The 22,893-nt window shown below is 37.7% G+C and overlaps 2 protein-coding genes across 2 annotated transcripts in view; one reads left to right on the top strand and one right to left on the bottom strand.

Annotated features, from left to right (window-relative positions):
- Nucleotides 1-15,102, top strand: part of LOC125228364 (serine/arginine repetitive matrix protein 2) — a 62,402-nt gene extending 47,300 nt beyond the window's left edge. The window contains 5 exon segments of the mRNA XM_048132901.1: nucleotides 846-1,422; nucleotides 1,425-2,989; nucleotides 7,054-7,137; nucleotides 8,023-8,171; nucleotides 13,753-15,102. Of these exon segments, the coding sequence (XP_047988858.1) occupies nucleotides 846-1,422; nucleotides 1,425-2,989; nucleotides 7,054-7,137; nucleotides 8,023-8,171; nucleotides 13,753-13,919 (2,542 nt within the window). The 3' untranslated portion in view covers nucleotides 13,920-15,102.
- A 1,044-nt stretch (nucleotides 15,103-16,146) lies between these two features.
- LOC125228363 (PXMP2/4 family protein 3) lies at nucleotides 16,147-20,043 on the bottom strand. The gene is made up of 4 exons (XM_048132900.1): nucleotides 19,788-20,043; nucleotides 19,291-19,383; nucleotides 17,496-17,781; nucleotides 16,147-17,015 (listed from the first exon to the last, which is right to left on the bottom strand). The coding sequence occupies exons 1-4, from the start codon at nucleotides 19,874-19,876 to the stop codon at nucleotides 16,917-16,919; spliced, it is 567 nt and encodes a 188-aa protein (XP_047988857.1). The 5' UTR covers nucleotides 19,877-20,043; the 3' UTR covers nucleotides 16,147-16,916.
- Between the last annotated feature and the right edge of the window lie 2,850 nt (nucleotides 20,044-22,893).

Here is a 22,893-nt window from a genome sequence, read left to right as displayed (position 1 = left end):
CTTAAATCCCTCTAAGAATATTTTTGGTACTTGGTTTATATGAAGAGTATTACAAATTCCCGGTTCCATTTATATTTGCATAGAAAACAACTACCCGAAGAGCTCCTAGAATTAAATATTTGGGTCACTAAAATTGTTAGTTAACTAAATGCGTGTTAGGCACTGGTCCCACCGCGAGCTAGTAAACTATGTTTACATAATATTGTCTTCGGTTACCGCGATAGCTACTCATGAAATAAAACTATGGAAACGTATTATGTTTACAGTTACGCTCCCATCGGTGAATTATCAATATCGGCGTGTCTCATTTATTTGCACGGGAGTGCTTATTTTTTGTTCGTTTTTATAGCCGATTGCTCCTAATAGCTTACTAGCTCGCGGTGGGACCAGTGCCTTAGATCCCAAATGTTACTCTAATTACACAACGTTTCACAACATTGTGACAGTGGTATTGGATTTTTTTAAGACAGCGCGATCAGCTGCTTTCTAAAAATGCTTAAATTAATAACGTTTTTCTAAATCAGTTCCATTCTTTGATTTAATGGCAAGTTAAAGCTGAACGTTACTGAATTTGTATAAGGTGAAATATGATGTCACAGACTCTACAATAAATCTAAAGCATGTACTTCCCTTACTATATCATTTGTTTGACCGGCCACTTGTTCACATACATAATGATGTCAATGATTAATAGTCAGGCTAAGTCAACAATCTGTTATAGTATGAAAAATCTTACTGATTGAACGTAGTCAATATTACAGAAGCAACATTTGTACACCTGATTAAACATCTTTTGATGTGTGTAACCAGTAATCAACTAAAAAATAACGCATTTTGCATTACAGCTCGCCCGCGAAAAACAAGAAAGCTTCTAAAGAAAAGAAGTGGGAAGAGACTAACGACAGAGAGAATGATAATCACAGGAGCAGAGACCGCGAGGACAGGAACAGGAAATATGACAAACGTGACGAACCGCAGAAAAGAAGGAGCAAGTCTAGAAGGAGAGACGAGAGCCCGCAGCGCCAGGCCTCGCCACAGTACAGACACAAGTCTTATGTCACTAAGATAGACAATCGTAGGGAACCGTCGAGAGAGGGTTCTGAAAAGCGTGCAACCAAGCGCAACCGCAGAGATCGCTCCAACTCCAACGAGTCCCAAGACAGAGACAAACCAAAGAAACGTCGCGATAACAGCGGCTCACCCACTGATAAGCGTAGACGAAAAAGCGACTCCCAGACAGAAATAGAGATGACAGAAATGACTATAGAAAGGAAAAAGCACCCAGACGCAGAGAAAGCCCAGAAGTCAGAGATAGACGGCAACGGAGCGAATCCCCTGACTATAGAAAGAATAGAAAAGACGAACGCGACGAGTCCTATGGAAGGAAGGATGATAGAAATGACAAAAGGAGGAATAATCATGAGCGTCTAGAAGAAGAGCCGAGAAAGAAGAACCACGACGAGCCGCGCAGAAATAGAGAGTGTTACGAAGAGCCACGGAGAAACAGAGAGAGCTACGAGGACAGAAATCAACGCAGAAAGAGATCGCCCTCCCAAGACAAACGGTCGCCTTCACCGGAGCGAGACCGTTCACCTAAAAATCGCAACAATAAAGATAGAAAAGAACCTGCAAAATCTTACAAAAATTCTAGGCCTGAAAGGCACGCCTCGTCTTCAGAATCTGAGGACGAACAGAAAAAGTCGAATAAAGCTAAAGATAAATCGAGACACTACAAAGACAGAAGCCCGTCCCCGCAAAGGGAGCGTCGACGAAGTCCCAGCCCGGACTACAGGCGGAAACGATCACCGACTCCTAAGAAGGCGGACAAGTATAAGAGCGTAGTGAAGCCTATAGAAAACAAGCGCGAGCGCAGCCGGTCGGGGAGGTCGCCCTCTCCGAGCTCACGGCGGAGGTCGCCCTCTCCGAGCTCACGGCGGAGGTCGCCCTCTCCGAGCTCACGGCGGAGGTCGCCCTCTCCGAGCTCGCGCCGCCGCTCGCCCACCCCCGAGCGGAGGTCACCGACCCCGGACCGCCGGCGGCGCCAACCGTCTCGCTCCCCCGTCAGAGACCGGCGCAGGGAGTTCAGAAAGTCTCCCGACCGAAAACCTTCCCCCAAGACTGTAAACCGAGACCGCGAGAGAAAGGAAAACCACGAGCGCTCCCGAGAACGCGAGCGGCGGGAACGCAAGTCCAGATCGAGAAACCGCAGCCGCAGCACATCCAGCCTCAGCTACTCGCCGGCGAGAAGGAGCCCCGAGCGCTACCGTGATATTATCGACCGGTTACCGGAGAAGGATAAACGTAAATATATAAGGGTCCCGGACAAAAAGAAAACCTCTACCGTCAAGCCCACGGCCGCTTGCTTGCGAAGCTCTTCGAGCGAGAGCGGCGACGGCGGCGATGGAGACGCGTTGCCACCGGACGAACGCGCGAGACAAAACGAACTAGACCTACAAGAATTCCACGACTTGAAACTGCGATTAGCTCAAAAAGCCAAAGCTTCTATGGAGCGGCGGCGCGACGAAGAAGCGACCACCTCCCGCTCGGAACCACCGGTAGAAACTAAACGTACTCCGACCCCCGAACAGAAGTCCCCTGAGAAACCCAAGGAGGTTGTAAAGGAAGTTAAGGATCCTGAAGCTAAAAAGGACAAAAGTCCTTTAAACATAGAAAGTTCTCCCGATGAACGTCGGAAGGAGGTTCGAAAGCGAAGCAGGAGTTGGTCGCGATCGTCCGGTTGGCGTTCATCACGATCAAAATCGAGATCGCGCGGGAAATCAAGGTCTAAGTCCAGATCTCGCAAGTCCCGGTCTCGAGAAAAGTCGAGATCCAAGTCCAGGTCACTGGGTAAATCGAGATCGAAGTCACGATCGCGCGATAAGTCGCGGTCGAGGAACAAGTCGCGGTCGCGAGGGAAGTCGTCTCGGTCGAGGTCCCGTTCGAGATCGAGGTCGTCGCGGTCCAGATCCCGATCCTACTCGTCGTCAAGGTACGTGCAACCTCAATATTAATGTCAACATCAAATAATCAGGTCTTTAATCCCTCAACCGCCTAGTTCCAGATCTGTCCCAAACAATTTAAAGTGTAGTTCACAGATGGAAGGTTATTAATTTGTCCTGACCTTCAGCTAGTATCATCCAGAAGTGAACTACAATTTTCGAGGTCGTTCACCCAACGTGCAAAGTTGCCAGGCGCTTCTTTCATCCGCAAGTTTAGACACAGTGTCAAATTATAGCATAAATGCTATGATAATTATGATTTTATGCTTGATATGAATAGCTTTTTGTTCGTCAACATCATTTTTGAAAGACACACACGGGTTAAAAAATGTGTATAAAACGCGAGAACTTAGTGTTATAACATTTTTTTTTTTTTTTTTTTTCGTTATAAACAAAGAAAAAAATTACAACAAGTTTTGTACTTATCTGCCAAACTGCACAGCAGTTTGTTGGCAGAAAAATTATTCTACCCTCCACCATTTATGTTGAACCACTTATTTTGTATTTCATACAATGATAAAAAAGTATGTAATTTAAACATGCAAGTATGTCCTACCCAAGGTATCCAAGCACTAATCTTATAAAAGTAAAAAAATAATCAACGACAACAACTTTAATGTTGGGTTTGGAGTAAATAAAATTTTTTTAATGTTTTTTTATACACCACCTTTGACATGTTTTTGCACGATCTTAAGGTGGCTCGCTTAGGTTACCCGAAGCTCAGGCTGCGTTAGATGGCGTTAATCTTCAAATTACCAGTCTTATTTTTTTTGTGGAGTCGTACAGGCATTTATATACTTTCAATTATGCTTCGCGAACATTTAATATTAAAATTGACGTATTACAACAAACATTCAACTTCTCATTGTAACGTTAATCCCCTTAATGTAGATAAATTTACTATTTTACACTATTTCTAAGTACCACTCACACATACAAACAGTGTTTTTGTATTCCTTCTAGTCGATAATTTCACGCGGCGACAGCTTGTTTAAATAGCCTTGCGGTAAATACGTGCCATCGCATGATTTGCATGGAAGTACTGGGTTCGAATCCAGGACTTTTTCTCTTTTTTTTTTTTAAATAATACTTCGGTGGCAAATAAGCATACGGTCCGCCTAATGGAAAGCGGTCACCGTAACCTATGGACGCCTGCAACTCAAAGAGTGTCGCATGCGCGTTGCCGCCCCATTAGAAACTTGTACACTCCCCTTTGCTGCGTGTGCACAGCAAAAAGGAGTGTACAAGTTCAAAAGAGGGTTTGGGTTGCCGACGACTCAAAGGACAATAGACGGAACAAATTAGTTCCGTATGTCCTCCCGTCGTCAGCACCCCACACCCTCGTTGAGCTCTGGCAGCCTTACTCACCGGCAGGAACACAACACTATGAGACACTATTTTTTGTTTTATTATTATACATAAATGTATATGTACTCGTACAGTAGTTACTGAGCGTTTTCCACAAAAAAGATTAAAAACCTATTCTCTTACATGGTAATAATTTTTGGGTTCGTCGAACTCAGAATTTCTAACATAATTATCCTAATCTGATATTTTTAAAAATTCCAAAAAAGTATAGATAAATTTTAGTTTCTTCGAATGATTTTTTTTTTCTAATTGTTTATTTTTGACGGAGCAAGGGTATACAAATCGCTATTGAAATCTTAAATTAGTAAATGAAAATGCAATAGTTAACTGAGTAACGTAATGCTTTAAAAACTCAAGTGGACTTTTTTTATCTAAGGAGTAATTTCGATAAAATATTATATTTAGCGAGGGTTTTAAAAGTTGTGTTTTATATCTCAACTTAATAAATAGAAAATCAAAATGACAATAAAAATATCAATAGGTTCTCTAAGATTAAAATTGATACCTTCGGCTTTCCATTCTTGCTCGGTTAATAAAAAATACGAAATTTATATCCAAAAAAATACAAAAAGTTAATAGAATCCTGGGAATCGAACGCACCTTCACAGCGTGACAGACGACTGTACACCAACGACGCCATTACATAACACGCTGTTCCCGACGAAATTGGGCTATACATATATAATTAATTAAATATAAATAATAATGTCAAATCCATACTAATATTACAAATGGGAAAGGGTGTGTGTCTGTTTGTTTGTCCGTCTTTCACGGCAAAACCGGAGCGACGAATTGACGTGATTATTTAAGGGGATTTAGTTGAAGGGATGGAGAGTGACATAGGCTACTTTTTGTCTCTTTCTTACGTGAGCGAAGCCGCGGTCAAAAGCTAGTTTATTATAAATGGGAAAAGCTGGTTACTCTATAATCTGAAGTGGAAGAATTCGTTGTTTCACCAAAGATAATGTGTGTTTGTTTGTTTGTCCGTCTTTCACGGCCAAACGGAGCGACGGATTGACATGTTTTTTAAGTGGAGATAGTTGAAGGGATGGAGAGTGACATATGCTACTTTTGTCTCTTTCTAACGCAAGCGAAGCCGCGGGCAAAAGCTAGTACAGCATGGGTAGCATGGTCGCGCGATAGACGATAAAATATCAGGCCGTCCCTGTCGCACTATTAGTAAGTGCGATTATAGGGACGGCCAGATGTTTTATCATTTATCGCGCGACCATAATTGCCTGCCTGGACCAGATTATATTGATGATAATTATTATTTGTAACCATTTAGTTAATATTGTCTTCAGTTACCGCGATAGTTACTCATGAAATAAAAACTATGAAAACGGATTAAATCGCGTATAATGAGTTTAAAATTCATCCCGATGTTTCAAACACTTTACAGCGTTCGTGGTCAACGGGTGACTGAGGAAAAATTACAGTGTGCAAAAGCTACTCGTACCCATATTCTTGTATATAACCATTTAGTTGTTGAAGAAAAACATTCACACAACAATAACATAGGTCAACCAGCTCAGTAAATGCAATACTTTACTAATACTATGCCCACACTATGACCTATGTATAATGTATTATACCAGACGTGTAATATTTTATTTTATCAACAAAGGCATAATAAAGGATTGTATTGTATTTTTGTATGAAAATAAAAAATAGGAAAGCAATATAGTAATAGTCAAATATTCCATTAAAAAAATAAAAAATACTTAATAAATCCATAAAAGTTCAAATGATTAAAAAAAACTTCGGATTCGAACCCACGATCTTCTGCATCATAGTCAGTCGTTTGACCGAGACGCCATTTCGATTTAAATTAGCAGTGTCGAAATACACGATATGTATCTTTGTTGACAAAATGCGTCATTATTTCTGAGTCTGCTTGAGTTAACTAAACCAATATCTTTAAATAATTATTTGTCAAGAGCCAAATGTCACTGATGACAATGTCAACTGAAAATGCGCGAAATATGACGGCTCTGTGTCTGTACACAAAATTTGGCACGCACATTTACGTAAAATTAATAAAAAATTCACAAGGATTTGTCCATGATTTCTGTATGAAACAATGTATTTCATTCACTACCGCGACGACGGATAATGTATAGTAGATGTATGCGCATATTTTTATTTAGTTGTAGTGTGCGGTGACTAAATAAATGGTAGATGTTTTTTGTATGGAAAGCGAGCCACCTTAACTGATCTGGTACTTTATTTAGAATCGTGGGCACTAAGTATTTTCGAGTACGTTTTCCATAATAGTTACAGACTTTAGGTACTAACAATCTGCGATGACTTGATTCCTTGGTAACGCTTCTTGTTTGAATTTTATGATTTATTGGTCTTTTGTAATCATTAAGTTGATATTGTTCCATAGCTATGAGCATTGACCGCTTTTCATGCACTGGCAGTATGTTGCAAATCGGAAATAGTTTATTATAGTTATTTTTACATGACTGCTTTGTTTTTTTATCGACTAAATATTTTAGAAATCGTACTTGTATAGCTTTGATTCGGTCTAGATATGTAGGAAATGTGCGGCCATAACTACTGAGACCGTAGGACAGGATCGAGTCTACTACGACTTTTAAGTTCTCGCGTTTTGTTTTTCAACATCATGTTCAAAATGTGACCAGAAGCACATGCTAACGTATAAATATTTCCCTTGCAGAGGTTCCCGTTCATCGCGGTCCAGTTCTTACAGCAGCCGGAGTTCGTCTCGATCCTCGCGCTCCACGTCCACTCGCTCCTCAAGGTAAACGTCTCACCACCCGCGACCATACAATATCACCTGCTGTTCTATCATGTAACGCCATACCTATCGTGCGCGGTGCGTCGTCGTAAACCTTGTCGAATAGTGTCTGTCCAATGTCACAGCCGCTTACATATCATACCGATCGAAAGTATCGAAACGCAACTACCAATATGGAAGAGATATAAAGCGTTTCGTTGTCAGTGGGACTGTGATTGTCACGTTAGGTCGGCAGTTTATAGGTCTCTAGCTGCGCGCGTCAGTTGATATTTTTGGTGGTCGAAGGTCGAATCTAAAAAGGCGTACAAATTTTATGTTTAACACTGGGTGATATTGAATGGTCTATAGAGTCAATTCGCTATAATGATGATAATTATATGATGTCAAAATTAAAGGAAATTTAGGGTAAATTTTATTTAATGTTTTATACTGAAGGAAATTTATTGTATTAAGATTTAGGGATAAAAATTGCAAGTTATACCTATTGCATTGCACATTGAATAAAATCAGAATATAGTAAATTACCTGACGTGATTTTTAAATTATGTTTGTAAAAGTTTGTTCGGTGTTACAATATACAATTGTGTAAAATTTTAAAGTTTAATTTTTGTGACCGTTCCCGTTTTTAGTTCAAATAAGTTCACGAACGAAACACCAAGCAATCTTACGAAGAAATCAATGATAGGATTCGTAAACCTCAACAGCGGAGCCTGTCAAATTCATCCCAGGGACGGAACTAACGATCGGCACATCATTTTCATCACACCTTAAAACAAAAAGGATCTCCGAACGGGGGCGGACGCGTCAATTTGACAGACTCTAGCCTCGCTTCGACGGTATTAACCCGTACACTTTTGTTTCCGTAATGCATGCTCATACACCGAATAGAACAATGACGGGCGTGTACGCCGATTACCGTAGATCGGCGCCGCGCTCGCCGGCCGCGCGCGAGCGAGCCGCGCGCCGCGCTCGCGCTCGCCCTCCATCCCGCGCCGCGCCGGCTCGCCCAGCTTCCTGGACCGCCGCCGCATCACCAGGTGAACACGCCGTCGCCTGGTCGGATGCACTCGCCCGGTTCATATCGCCACCTGCCAGTCTGAGCGATTCTATTTTGTTTTACCGGACGGTGGTGAAAACTTTGGCGCGTCGACTTTGCTATCGTTTCGCGTTTCTTTTCATATTTTATGCGACTAGGGTGTGCAAACCGGTTAACCGGTTAACCGAAAAACCGGTTAACCGAGACTTTTTGGCCTCTGTTAAAAACCGGTTTTTATAGTCTCTAACCGGTTAATAACCGAAACTGTATTTATTTCTCAAAATTTGGAAAATTTTGCATTAAAAGTTTCAAAAATACGTAATTATTTAATGTTTTGTAATAATAAAGATTTATTCGTTACTTTTCATTGACAACATTATTATCTGTAATCATTTTATTTTAAAAATAAGTCCCGAGTCTACTCAATTACACATTTTATACAATACAGTAGAGTTAGTATATTACGACTCCACATAGACCTAACGTCCAACCTCTTACAACGACATAAGCACAGGTAGGTATTTATTTGGTTTTCGTATGTGATAGTATGAAAGTACATCCGTTTATTACGACTCCGATTTTAACGACCAGCCGCTTTTTACGACACATTTTACACAGAATCCGTCCGTCAAGTCCGGTGACAACGACGAGCGACAACGTTTTCAGTTTTATTAGTAAATTGAGGAAACAAGGCTACTTCCACCCGAACACGGCCCCCAGTCTTGCCTACAACAAGTAGCAAGATTACATTGTGGCCACGTAACTTTTTAGAGTATTGCATTTAAAATTTTAACAATTTGTTCGCCTCGGGTCTAATCTTATAAGCTAAATAGAACCCAATTTGTATTTTTCGATTGCGTATAACTTTACTACAACTACTAGCCTAGCTTTACTTACAAATGATGAGTAAGCACGCATACTAAAAAGGACTTTTCTAACTAAACAAGTCACAATAAAATAAGGCATTAATACTATAATGATAATAATACCCTGTAAATATACCTATTGATTGAAATGTTTTAGTAATAGAGATGTAGACAACTTTTAATTAAAAGAAATTAAATTCGTTTTGCCTGTGTGGTGACGGGTTAAGAATTTCACCACCCCCTTTCTTCCCGTGGGTGTCGTAGAAGGCGACTATGGGGTATGGGTTAAATTGTGGCGTAGGCGAGAGGCTGGCAACCTGTCACTGCAATGTCACAGTTTCGTTTTCTTTCAACCCCTTATTTGCCAAGAGTGGCACTGAAGCTTTAGTAGTTTCATGTGTTCTGCCTACCCCTTTATGGAATACAGGCGTGATTGTATGTATGTAAATTCGTTTTGTACAACATCTGGTTAGTACGACGTAATATCAGCGGTCCCTAGAGCGTCGTTGTAACCGGAGTCTACCGTATATTTCAAACTATATTTTTTAAAAGAAATGTAAAATGGAGATCTTGATTTTCTTACATCAATTGCTTGTATTACTAGGGGCTCTGGGAGCTGTAGACCTTCGCGATATGTCTAGAAAACGCAACTGTCGAATCACATTCAAACCACAAATTTCCAAAAACTGGCTAAAAATTATCTTCATCGTGCAAGTAATACCCTGCTACGATATCATCAACATCAGAATTCTTAAAGGTAATGGTAATGATTGCGTAGTACGGCCATTTACTAAAAATCCTCAAAACCGGTTAATAACCGGTTAACCGGTTTTGAAGGAAAAGTCTCGGTTATTAACCGGTTTTTTAAGTTAACCGGTTTTTGCATACCCTATATGCGACCGATGATCATTTGTACGACGGTTCCTGCGATTCGCTTTTCGATACGCCGAATTAAAGGTTTACTTTATTTTTTATTAATTAACACAAAAAAATACATTGAATTTAACAGGCATGCAAAAATAAGATACGCATCAACCGTACATCATTGGCCGCTTGAAATATAATTGGATGTGCCAGAGTTTGACTATAAAACCACTGTATATTTTTTTCCGGACACATTATTAATTCCGAGTCTTACTGAACTTCAGTTTTCGAATCGATGATAAAGAATACTAAAATGATAAAATCGGCCGAATCCTATTCGCAAAGTCTTAAAATCGACATCGTACGGACTGGCTTGTGACTGAACGTGTAAACTGGATAGTTTTGTTTTGGTCACCTAATAACCTGTGTTTTCACTTCAATTTTTGAGTTAACTTTAACGCCCGTTAAAAAGACAACACGATGGTTTTTGAAGACCAAAAAGTGCTAAAAGGGTTTTATCCAAAATTCTGTAAAACCCTACTCGAGTTGATTGATTCATTATTTTTATTATTTTCTAAAAGTGACACTGCAATTAATCAATTTACAGCTTTTTCAAAGCACTTTTTTTCGGTCTCTATAGGATCATACGAATGATGGTTATTAAAAGTTTTCTATACCATCATTGGTACGGTCGTAGTTGTTTGACTTTTCGGTTTAACATTGTTCGTGTGCCGCTTATCTTATGCTAATTCTTTTTATTTTGGGCTTCCAATTTATTTTCGCCATTTGACATCATATGGGAAACAAAACTACATTCAAGAGTAAGAAAAACAGGTTCCTTCACTGTATATGGACATTTCTAGATGAAGTGACCTGTTTTATTGCTCACAAGTCTATTTGTCATACTTGCTACATATAGGTACTCCAGTTTAGAACACATTTTTTCTACTTAACAGCTATTTTCGAAGTGCTCATGATTTCTTTTGTTTCCTATATTATGGCAATTTTGTGTGTTCCCATATATATGTATTTTTTGTTTCATCTTTTTAGAAAAAAGTCACGAAAGCATAGCACGAGTTCAGAGGACAGCAGTAGTAGCTCCGACTAGTTCTAGTGAAGTGACTGCGTAGTGTTAGTCTAGTTCTAAGTTATGTGCGTTGTAATTATCCCTATGAAATACTTCCAATACAATTGATAAATCACGAGTTGTTTTTGTTATTATTAGTCATTTTCTTTTGGTGAATTCGAATAAGGTCGGATACTGGGTACAATAGTTTGGTGGAAATGACTAAAGGTCATTAAGATGGCGCGCGGAATCGCATGCGATTTTAAATGCATTGCCGACAATTCAGCAAGCCGATCAAACGCTGATACTAATGAACAGACATCGTAACTTTTCCAGCAATTTCGGTGCAGCATGGTAGAAATAAAAGAATTCAGATGTGTTTTCTAGATAGATTATCAATTAATGCTTATTTTAGGGCCCATTTAGACGGTATGAGAACTCGCATACGAGTTTTAGTACCTTGCGGTATTTGTTGGCTGTGCAAAATTGTGTGTGCCCTCAATAGCCCGCAATGTAACTAAAATCGCATGCGAGTTCGCACGCCGTCTAAACCAGGTCTTACTGTTTTAATCCTAATTAACTATTCCAGCTGGCTTTGGACATATATATTCGTTTCACTATTGTCAAGTTAAACAGCACCAAATTGCTGGAAAAGTTACGAGACAGCGGTAACGAAAGTCGCATGGAAAATCTCTAAATATGCTCTAAAATGTATTTTTTTGGCAATGGTAAAGTCACCAGCGAGTTCTTGACAGCATAAAAAATCGCCTGAATTTGCTTCATATGATTTTATCCAGTCTCCAATTTTAGTTGAGCTCACCTTACTTATTTGAAATACAGGCTGTGAACACCGCATTTGTTTTTGTGTTTACATTATGTACTTGTTTTACAATAAACTGATATTAATTGCCTGCCTTAACTGTACATTTTTTTTGTGCAATAAGGATTCAGTACATGAACTACATTTTTTACAGATAAATTTCGCAATTTTTAGAATAATAATTTATAATGTAAACATAATTCTTATGGACACAGATTGTAAATACTCATATACATAATTTATATATATTGTGTGTGCGCGTCTAACCTATGCGACAGTTGTGTAGATTTTTGGGCTAACATGCGATATTTATTTTAGTGAATTTGTATTAATACAGAGTGTATGAAATTGGGTGGCAATTTTTTTTAAATAATAATTTGGGTGTGCTACTAAACTTTAGAATAAGAAAGTTAATATTCATTGATCACGATCAGTATTTAAAGTTAATATAATTAATTATATTACTAAAGATCACTGAACTGCAGGACATGCAATTTATTATAATTCTACGTACATGTTATTGTTTTCGCCAGATAGAGTGCAACCTATTTATTGCATATTTATTTTGATTGAATAGTCAAAGGGTGACATTTCGCGAACTCTGTAGGAATGTACGAGGATTGATATTGGGTTCGCCTTTCAGGCATTAAAGGGTTAACGCCATCTAGCGCCATTTCTCGAAGCTAAAAGTTACAATTAATACAAGCGGTAGTCAATGTCTAAAGACAAGTCGGAAAGAGACTTCCGCTTGTAAATTGTATCTTTCAGTTTTGAGAAATGGGCTCCTTATAGATTTTGTATGTCTTTCAGTTCAGTTTGTGCTAAAGTATAATAAATCATGAGATTCAGTCCAATATTTCGACAGTGCCATATTACTGATGGACTAACGGTATTATTTTCCTCCGTAGCGCACCCGTTGTAGATCTAACATCAAATAAATTCAAGTATAGAAGAAGATAAGAGAAACGAACTATTATAAGTGAACACCGTCGACGCCACTACAGTAGAAGTGCTATTTTATCGGACATTTATTTTGAGTGTGTTTTGTTTCAATTGTTTTATCTAATTAAAGTTACTTATCGTATTTTAGTTGTTTTTTTTTTTTCGTTATCGCTGCATGGTAGAGCTATTTTTGTATTCATATTTTTAGATTTTTTTTTAGATCACACAGTGTTTTTATGATTATGCTACTTTGATTTGGCCAGAATGAAAGGTAAGCCATGTTAATAGTATTTCACGTTACTTTCTATATAAGACCTTCTCAGGGAAATCATATCTTAAATTAGAATTCTGCAAAATGTTATAGTCATTATTGATGATGAAAAAACGACCTTAATTCTACCAATTAAGATTTGTTTTCCTTGAGGCCAACACGAAGTACCGCATGGTTTTCAGATATCATTTGTTATTCTCATCACTGCATGTTCTGATAATTATTTGATGACGATTGTTTTGAAGCCGTTGTTACACAAGATATCAGGCGTATAGGTTATAGGTTAGACCAGAAGCAAATGAACTTCATAATAAAATTGTGAACAACCTAGACATTTCCGGTACGGAAAATACTATTTTTTGGCGCAGTAACAATTTGAAATGTTGTGCAATAGCTCAGTATTAATAGAGTCAGCTTTCGGAAGCGCAGTCAAGTAGGCAGTAATATAATTTATGGTGATAGATACCAATTTTATATAAGGTTCAGAATAGATACCTACTCTTTCTTCATGTTTCATGATGTGATACTTATACGAATATACGCGATCTCACAAATGAATAGTACTTACGTAGCATAAAAACAGAAATTTAGTTATCTGCCTCTCTTTAAAATGCAAGAATGAAGAACATAATGGTGATCCGACATTGGCTGTATGTTATATACCATTATGGGAGCAAACGATTCTGGCGGTAGGCTGATCTTCATAACCTTACTAACTCCATTGCATCCTACTAACGTGTACTAACCGAACAGCGCACGAAAGCGGCCGATCCCGTACCACAGGCCGACGCCATCTTCGCAGTCCAGCGGCAGCTATAGCAGCTCCAGCGAACGCAGCTGGTCGCGTTCGCCGAAACCAGACAGAGACTAAGAAGACCGACTTTGCTTTCTTTTGCCACAGATTAAAAAATAGGGAGTAACTTACGCCATCTGGTGAGGAAGAGCGTAAACTTCAGGGCTGTACAGGTAGAGTTAGTTATAATTATCAAAGAGTTTAGATTATGAGATCTTAAAGTAAATAGTACCTCTATTTTGCAGCATGCATATTATGCGACAACTAGGGGGCACGATTTTTCCGAAGACCTTTGTACCTACAGCTAATAACTCTTTATAATTACAATTACTCTTCCATTAGTAGGAATCGAAATGGTTTTGTTTTTCAATTTGATTATTAGATAAAGATATTGCCTGTAACACAAGTTAACTTATATTTTTTCATACCTACGAGCCAAAATAGTATGAATATGGGTAGAGGGAATTTATATCATTATAATATTTATTCACGATACTTAAGATACGGGCTTACAATTTATAGTTACAAACACAGAACATCGAGGAATTCTAGTCATTTAAGAATGGTCATCATTTATTAGTGATACATTTTCAAAACTGCTTTTTAGTTTTAAAAATGAAACCTTAATTTATTTTTTAGTTAATTATTGAATCTAGTCCAAATGTAAACATTCCAGTCATATACTTTTTTAATGTTATTATTTTTTATTTATTTTTACACTTTACTCATTGTTGGTAATATTATTTTAAATTATTGTTAGATATAAGCTATAACAGTACCAAAAATACTCTTTAATATTTATATTTTAATTAGTAAGGTGCAATATATTTAATGAAAAATGATTATACATATTTACAATTTCAAAACCTAGTTTAAGTTTACTAGTCATTCACAGTAATTTATTAAACCTAATATTGTTCTGAATTAAATGTTGTATTATAAAAATATAATAACAGATGCCACAAAAAATGGTTTCTTGTATTTGTAGTAGGTAATTAAGTATAGCAAGATTTTTTAATTACTTAAAAACATGTGAAAAAGGTTGAATACTAAAGCAATAATTTGTATTTGGGCGGATATTGAAATAATACTCATATTAACAAAATAAATTGTATTATATACACGATAATAAATAACATATAAGTCTTTGATCATAACGAATCTCAATAAATGCACCATAAATAAAGAGTTGGTACCTATTGCCAGCCACCGCAACATAAGTTGAAACAATTCTCAAATAAGTGGGTAGACAAATACATAAAAAATATAATGGATCCAATTGCTGTTGTCAAATAAATACATTCCATTTACCATTTTGTTTCATTCTTCAAATATTTCTTAGTTTATCTCGTTCTTAAGAAAATTATTTCCTCATATTTTTAATTGGAAATACCAGACCATACCAGGGGCCTATTGCATAACAATTTACAACTCATATTACAAGCGGTAGTCCCCCTCCAATTCATTTTATAAGAAAGAGTGTTCCGCTTGTAATACAAGTTGTAAATTGTTATGCAATAGGCCCCAGATTGGAAGACTCGGGGCCCGTTTCTCGAAAGGTACAAGCCTTGTATTACAAGTGTGTTTCCATGACAACCCATACGATTTGACAGTTCGCGCACTTGTAATACAAGGCTTGCATAGCTGGGCACCGTTAATCAAATAGTTAACTTCGATAATCGTTAATCCGTTACATAAAAAGTTAACTTCGTTAATCGTTAAAGCGATACTTTTCCGTAGATTTAACGGAAGTTAAAGTTAATCGATAATCCGTTAACACGTCATAAATATAGGATTCCACTGTAGGTATTATGTATTTCTATTTACTAAGTATCCACCAAAAACCATTAAAACCTGTGACGCCAATCGGTAAAAAACCGAAATGTAATAATTACGGTTCTTCAGATTGAGATTTGAGATGACAACTCAATGCTGTGGGCCACGATAACTTGGTAGAGTAATCTAAGGCCCGCGCCGGACTCTTAACTCGATGCCTCGGGTGCGCGATTTGTCTGTCATGCCTGATGATTGCACTCTATTCCCAGGTTAGTGATCGATCTAGCACGCGTAATAAGATTTAGAAGATCTCGAAAAAGTGATCCAAAGTCGCCAATTGGTCTTTAGACTGTTTATAACCGACGGATCTGCTTTTACCGATAAAACCTAGGTTTTGCCGTACTACGGGCTTTTACAGTAGCAGTAAGAACGTGGTTTTCGCGGCGCAGCGAGCCGCTTGGGGTGCTGGATTAACGATTAACGGACTCTGTGAAATTTAACGGAAGTTAACGAATCCGTTAACATTTTTTAAAGTTAACTTAAAAGTTAATCCGTTAATCGAAATGTTAACTTCGTTAATTAACGGATTAACGAGTTAATGCCCAGCTATGAAGGCTTGTACCTTTCGAGAAACGGGCCCCTGGGGCACATGGAAAGGCTTGTACCTTTCGAGAAACGGGCCCCTGCAATAACATTTTTCCATAGCAATTATAGTCCAACGGAATGGTAATTAAAATAAAGTTATTGCAGTTGCACAGCTCTATAAACTATAGACAACTGTTTATGAACGATAAAAAAAGTTATGTTTAACTTGCTAATATTTTACATCAATATAAAATACCTGTACTTATATATAAATTTATCATTACATGATATTATCTCAAAATGCGTAAAAAATAACAACATTCATAAACTTTCAAACTTACGCTCTAACATTATAAAGATATGATTTTTGATAAAGGCTGATAGGTAATTGTTCTGCGAGATATTGATATGCGCCAACTATTTATGTAATTATTAATAATCAATATTGTCTGACATATAAATATTATCTCTTAACAAACAGTCCTTAATATTGTCTTCGGTTACCGCGAACGGTTAAACAGTCCTTATTTTATTATAAACCAATTTCAAGAATTTCTTACCAAGAAGAAATAAAAGTTTCTTCTTATTTATATATTCTGATGTAGAACTTCCACCTAAGTCTTTGATATTATAGAATTTCTAGACCTATTAACAATGACTTGGTCCCACAGAGTTACAAATTATCTCTTATAATAATAGGCAATTGGCATTTGATGCCACGTTTAAAGCCCCCACCATACCTAAAGTAAAAAAGTATAGTTTATTACTCCTTCCTTTCCTCTTTCTGTTGGCGCTGGCGTCTCTTCGAAGCCAGGAACATCGCCCAGCCGAAACCAACTAAATTCATGAAGAGGACTCGCAGCTGAAATATAGAAAATAAAATTTTAAAATATTTGCAGATACTGAACTAAAACTTGTTGATAGAAGTCAGCAGTGGGGTCAAGGGTGTTGTAAACAATGATAATAAATTACATACTGTTTAAATGCACATATATTAAAAGAAAATTATAAGTTTACTAACTACTTCTTTCAAAGAATAGCAGCCAAAATGCCAAAAATATGCATACACAACCTTAATGTACAGGAAATGAAGTCCTTTATACATCTATTTGGCACTTTAGCTGTAAGTATTAATTTCGTGGTCTTGCTTGACAGTACATCAGTGGTGAGGCATGAAGATTTTCATTGGTAAAGCCGGAGGGGTTTTTGGGATCTCTTTTGTATGGATTTCTACAGATATTGCAAAATTTTAGGGAACCAATTGGGAATCCAGTTGTATCGACACTAAGCCACTGCTGTACAATGATATCTGTTAGCAATAAAATATTTATGTTTTACTTACCATTGGGGGCACAAATGCCAAATTTATAACTTGGAACAGTGTCAACCATTTCCAATTGGCTTCTAAAACTGTTGAGTACAAAGCATACAGCTGTTTCACTGCAGCCGAGTGGTTCTTGCCCTCAAACCTGGCCAAGGTGTAGAGAGAGAAGGCCTGCATGAATGGAGCGAATACCAGCCTTTCGAATAATAACTTCTTTGCTAGAGGGAAGGCCACTACTTCTTCTGGAAACAGTCTTTCTGCTATATTGTAGAAGTAGTGGGGAATTGTACCACCAAATAATAACCTGGGGAAAGAAAATATATAAATTAATTAGGTCCATTTTCATAGAGCAAGAATTGAGTTTATCATGGGTATTCTAAACTAAGGCTCAATCTTGAGAAAGCAGCTAACAGCAGTAGACCTGCCTAAAATCTGATTTAGGGAAACAAAAAAATATATATATATATATACAGGGCCGGATTAAGGGTAGAGCGAGTGGAGCGGCCGCTCTAGGCGCCGAATGGTAAGGGGGGCGCCAAAATCGTCATTACGTGGGCGCACACATAGCCTAAATTCGCGAGAGGAGCCGGGATCGAATTTTATTTAGCTGTTTAAAGTCTAGATTTGTGATTCTGATTATCTGAAAAGTTGCACCACAATGCCAAAATGTACAACATTCATATAAGGTGGGAGCTGTTGCTAGGGCGCCGTGAAAGATGATTCTAATAGCTCTTGACGAACCACGTTGTTGCGACGCTGAGCGACAAAGTTACGTCGCTATCCAAATGACATGACCGACAATCCAAAGCGGAGTCCCTCTTAAAGCCAGAGGCGCAAAACGTCTCAGAGAGGCGCAATTTTGTATGAATCAAAGGAGCGTAAGCGTGATGATGAACGAACTTCTAATCACTAGGAAACCGAAGGGCACATGGCAAACCACCGATGCCCATTATGGCATCCCGACGCTGACTACCGAGTTACCGTGGCCTAATTAACTCTTAGTGTTATAAAAATTAAACCGATGACGAGATAAAAGGCCTAGAAGTCGGGAACGTAAGCATACTGAAGTCTAAATTCCCCAAAATATGCCAAAGGTCGAACAACATGAGAGCATAATTAACCTATTTAATTCCAAGCTCTGCAATTTTGCAGTTGAAGTCTCGTAAGCATCTCGATTTTTCAATGTCTGTCCAAGTTGGCCTTTGCCGCGATTTGCTTTTGTCTCCCATGTCTGCCATGTGTGCCTTGGCCCTGAAATGAAGCTCAATTCCGACTGTTATCAGTTTCGTAGGAAAGCTTTAGCCTCGCGTAGGTACGTGTGCCTATGAAAGACAGGGGCTTATGTATCCCATCAATAATAGAAAAAAATTTCGCGCTCGCTTCGCTCGCGTTAATATAATAATTTTTATTAATTTAATGTTTGTGAGGTGTCAGACGGACAAAGCGAATCTATAACGATGGCGTTTTGGGTTCGGACCCCAAAAAAGTTTAAACAAGGCGGCGCCAAAACTGTATCTCGCTCTACCCTGATCGAGTGCGCGGGCCGGCGCTGTATATATATATATAAAAAATTGGGCAAGGTCTGGCTGGAGTCATAGGAAGTTTTTTTTCTTTGAGTCCTAAGCTCTAAAAGAGTATTCTATCTGTGGCCCGTTTCTCGAAAGGTACAAGCCTTGTATTACAAGTGTATTTCCATGACAACCCATACGGTTTGACAGTTCGCGCACTTGTAATACAAGGCTTGTACCTTTCGAGAAACGGGCCCCTGGTCTTTGAATGTTATGAATTTTGAAATATTTAATTTATATCTTACCCATATAATCCGAAAGCTAAAACTGGATCAAGCCTGACACAGTCTCCGGCTACAACTTGTGACACAATGCTAGCTGCTGATCCCACAACACAGCTGAAACAGAGACAGGATTTAAATAGGCCTTTAAATATACTAGTAGACACATGAAGAAACACAAAACTATAAAGTGGGCATAAAGCCTTCACCAAATTATACCTTCCTTAATAATCACTATTATTTACACTGACTAATATTATATTCGTATGTGAAAATTTATCCAGTAGTCTGAGTTTATACGTAGTTTAACGTGACGCATCAGGGCACTTTGATTTATAAAGTGTTGTGGTAAAATAACCTTTAGGTATGTAATATTTGATAAATAACATCAACATAACAATTCAAATACTTAGTAAAGTTAAATTTCATCTAGATTTCTACTTTCAAACAATTGACGATCTGCCAGTATCCAGCTATAGGAATGTTAACTTTCGTTTTAGTATGGAGATGTAGGTACTTACCTTGTGATTGCTTTTGTTTTAATAGGATTCAAATACAGGTTTTGCAAGTATGAAGCCACCAAATTCATAATCGGTTTCGATAAAGCCATTTCGGAATTTATAGGTTAATTATTTTATTAAATACAACTGCCTTAATCTTGCGTTACGCTGGCACTGATAGTATAATTACTTTATAAAGACGTTTAATGTTATTCCACTTTGATAACTGATAAAGTAAAGTTATCGGCACTTATCAACAAACGTAAAGTGACAGTGAATTTCCTTTTCAGTCAGTTCAAAGGCCGGACCACAGATAGTTGAATGCCCTATAAAGTGCTGTCGCTGTCAGTTTTGATGGCGGTATTCGTATTGTTTTTAAATGTGGTGTATTTTTTTTTAATGTATCGCATGATGAGATTCGTTTCGTGTTAATGTACAATTTAGCAAATTAATACCAAAATGCATCCGCTTGCTAATCCATATATTTTCAATGAGAAGTTATTATATCGACTCATCGCGCACGCATTTTAGTACCTATTTGCCGCCTTTTCCCACATACAACTACTTGTCATTATTCAGTAAAAGTTATTTGTTTTGCAAGGGGGCAAAGTTGTATAACCGCACGTGCCAATATTGATACCCGAGCAAGCGAAATATTCCAATAATGAACCGCGAGCGTAGCTTGTGGTTCAAAAATTTGAATCTTGAGCGTTGCGAGGGTTTCAATAAGGCACGTAGGTTAAAGAAACTTTGTCACCGCGTGAAACACAACATTTTTCACCACACCAACACGACCAAAATACTGACTATAAAACATCAAACTAAATCAAATCCAGCAATCTAATTCAATATGATTGTAGGTCAATTCTACCAGCCAACTTAAGGCATCAAGTTAAAATTTGTATGAAATTACTTTGCACTCTTGTGGCTAAAATGCAATTTTGCTATCTGTTTTGGAATAGCGAAATTGCATTTTAACCACATATTACACCTCGAAATTTACCAGTTGGTGTGGTGAAAAATATTAATCGCTTTCTTTCGGGTGCTATTGTGTGTCAAGCCATATCCGTCACTAGGAAAAAGCGCCAAATTTAATAGTTATTTGTTATACAAGTGGGCAAATTAAAAGTTGTATTTTAACGCCGAGTGTGGAAATGAAAAACGAGCAAGTGAAAGGATTCTATAGTTGAACCACGAGCGAAGCGAGTGGTTCTAGAATAGAATCCTGAACTTGCGAGTTTTTTAACACACGAGAAGTAAAATACATTTTCACCACACCAACTGGTAAAGGCTTTCTTTGCTAGGTATTCGAAAACGGATAGCAAAATTGCATTTTATCCACAAGAGTGCAAAGTAATTTCATACAAATTTTAACTTGATGCCTTGATCTGGCTGGTAGAATTTACCTACAAATAATTATTTTGAATCATAAATATTGAATAGATTGCCAGATTTGATTTAAATTGATGTTTTATAGTCAGTATTTTGTTCGTGTTGGTGTGGTGAAAAATGTTGTGTTTCACTCGGCGGCAAAGTTTGTTTAACCTACGTGCCTTGAGACCCTCGCAACGCTCAAGATTCCACTTTTTGAACCTCTCGCTACGCTCGCGGTTCAATATTGGAATCTTTCGCTTGCTCGGGTATCAATATTGGCACGTGCGGTTAAACAACAACTTTGCCCCCTTGTAAAACAAATAACTATTGCACCCGAGTGTAACACAAAACTTTTGCCCTCACTATAGCGAGGAAACTACAACACAAAAACTGCGTTTATCACTGCTTCCAGTAGTTTCACAGGTGGTAAATCATCTTTATTACTAGATTCAACTACTTTTATCAATTTTAAAGGAGTTAATTTGACTTTATTCAAGGTCAAGTTACTTTACTCACTAGAGGATAAAATGCGTTTTTACTCACTGGTATTAAAGGACAAAACACGTGTTTTCGAGCTAGTGAGGGGAAAAAATATGTAGGTGTATGTGTGAATGTTTATAGTTCCATATACATTTTAAATTCCTCACCTTCATTGATAAATATAATATTTGGGAAATAACTGGAATCTTGAGTGTTGCGAGGGTTTCATGCCACGTAGGTTAAACACATTTTGCCACGAGGAAACACAACATTTTTCACCACACCAACACAAGGAAAACATTTTCTGTAAAACCTCAACCCAAATCAAAATTCATCCATTTTTTAACGTCAATTCTGGCTGGTAAAATTGGTACAGTAAAATTAATTACGTACAGTATAATTTACATGAGGGGCAAATAGAAAATATTAGTTAACATCTAATCAAATTTTATTATTGTCATACATGTATCAAAATTTATTATTGTATTTTAAATATTTTACAACTAATATATACAATCCAGTGTTATTTGTTTTCAATTCATCTGATTATTCAACATAATGACGATAAACGCTTAGGGTGAAGTCATATCTATCAGCATCGAGCCGCATTTTGTGTATGAGAAACCGCTCATTAGTATGAACATGCGTGCGCATGCGTTCAGCTTTCTGATGCGTGAGCGTCTTCATACTAACTAGCGATTTCTCATACATAAAATGCTGCTCGATGCTGATAGATGTGATTTCACCCTTAATAAATATCTCTATCTCCTAAATAAAAATAATATTAACCCTATTACAAACAGAGCTTTCTAAAGTAATCTAGAATAACTTATACAAGTAACATAATGACAAGGATAAAAACGCAAAAATCAACACAGATGGCATTTTGAGCAGTTAAAAAAGGCCAGAGAACATGTCTCATGTTTATGTTTTGACCGCTATAGTAGGCAGGAAATAAAACAGGGTACGACTATGCGGCCAGCGGTTCCGGCGGCAACCGATGAGAACGAAAGTCCCATGATTGTATCTCGCTTCAAATTGCTACTGCCAACGCCAGTTGCAAATTGCTCAAAAAGAAATGCTACTGCAGAGAAGAACAACAAATGCCAAAAGTTGCGTATAGTTGTGTTAGCAGTCAAAATTGTTTGGGCTGGTGTCCCTCTCGCACTTACTGACAATGTCATCATTATTCAGTGACGTCATCACTGAAATGCTACTGACAGATTTATTGAAAAATAATTACATTATAATTATTTTCCAATTTTTTGAACCT

Source organism: Leguminivora glycinivorella, chromosome 7, assembly GCF_023078275.1.
Source record: "Leguminivora glycinivorella isolate SPB_JAAS2020 chromosome 7, LegGlyc_1.1, whole genome shotgun sequence".
NCBI classification, from domain to species: Eukaryota; Metazoa; Arthropoda; class Insecta; order Lepidoptera; family Tortricidae; genus Leguminivora; species Leguminivora glycinivorella.
The sequence above is the reverse complement of the archived record's forward strand: the minus strand, read 5'-3'. Positions and strand labels throughout refer to the sequence as shown.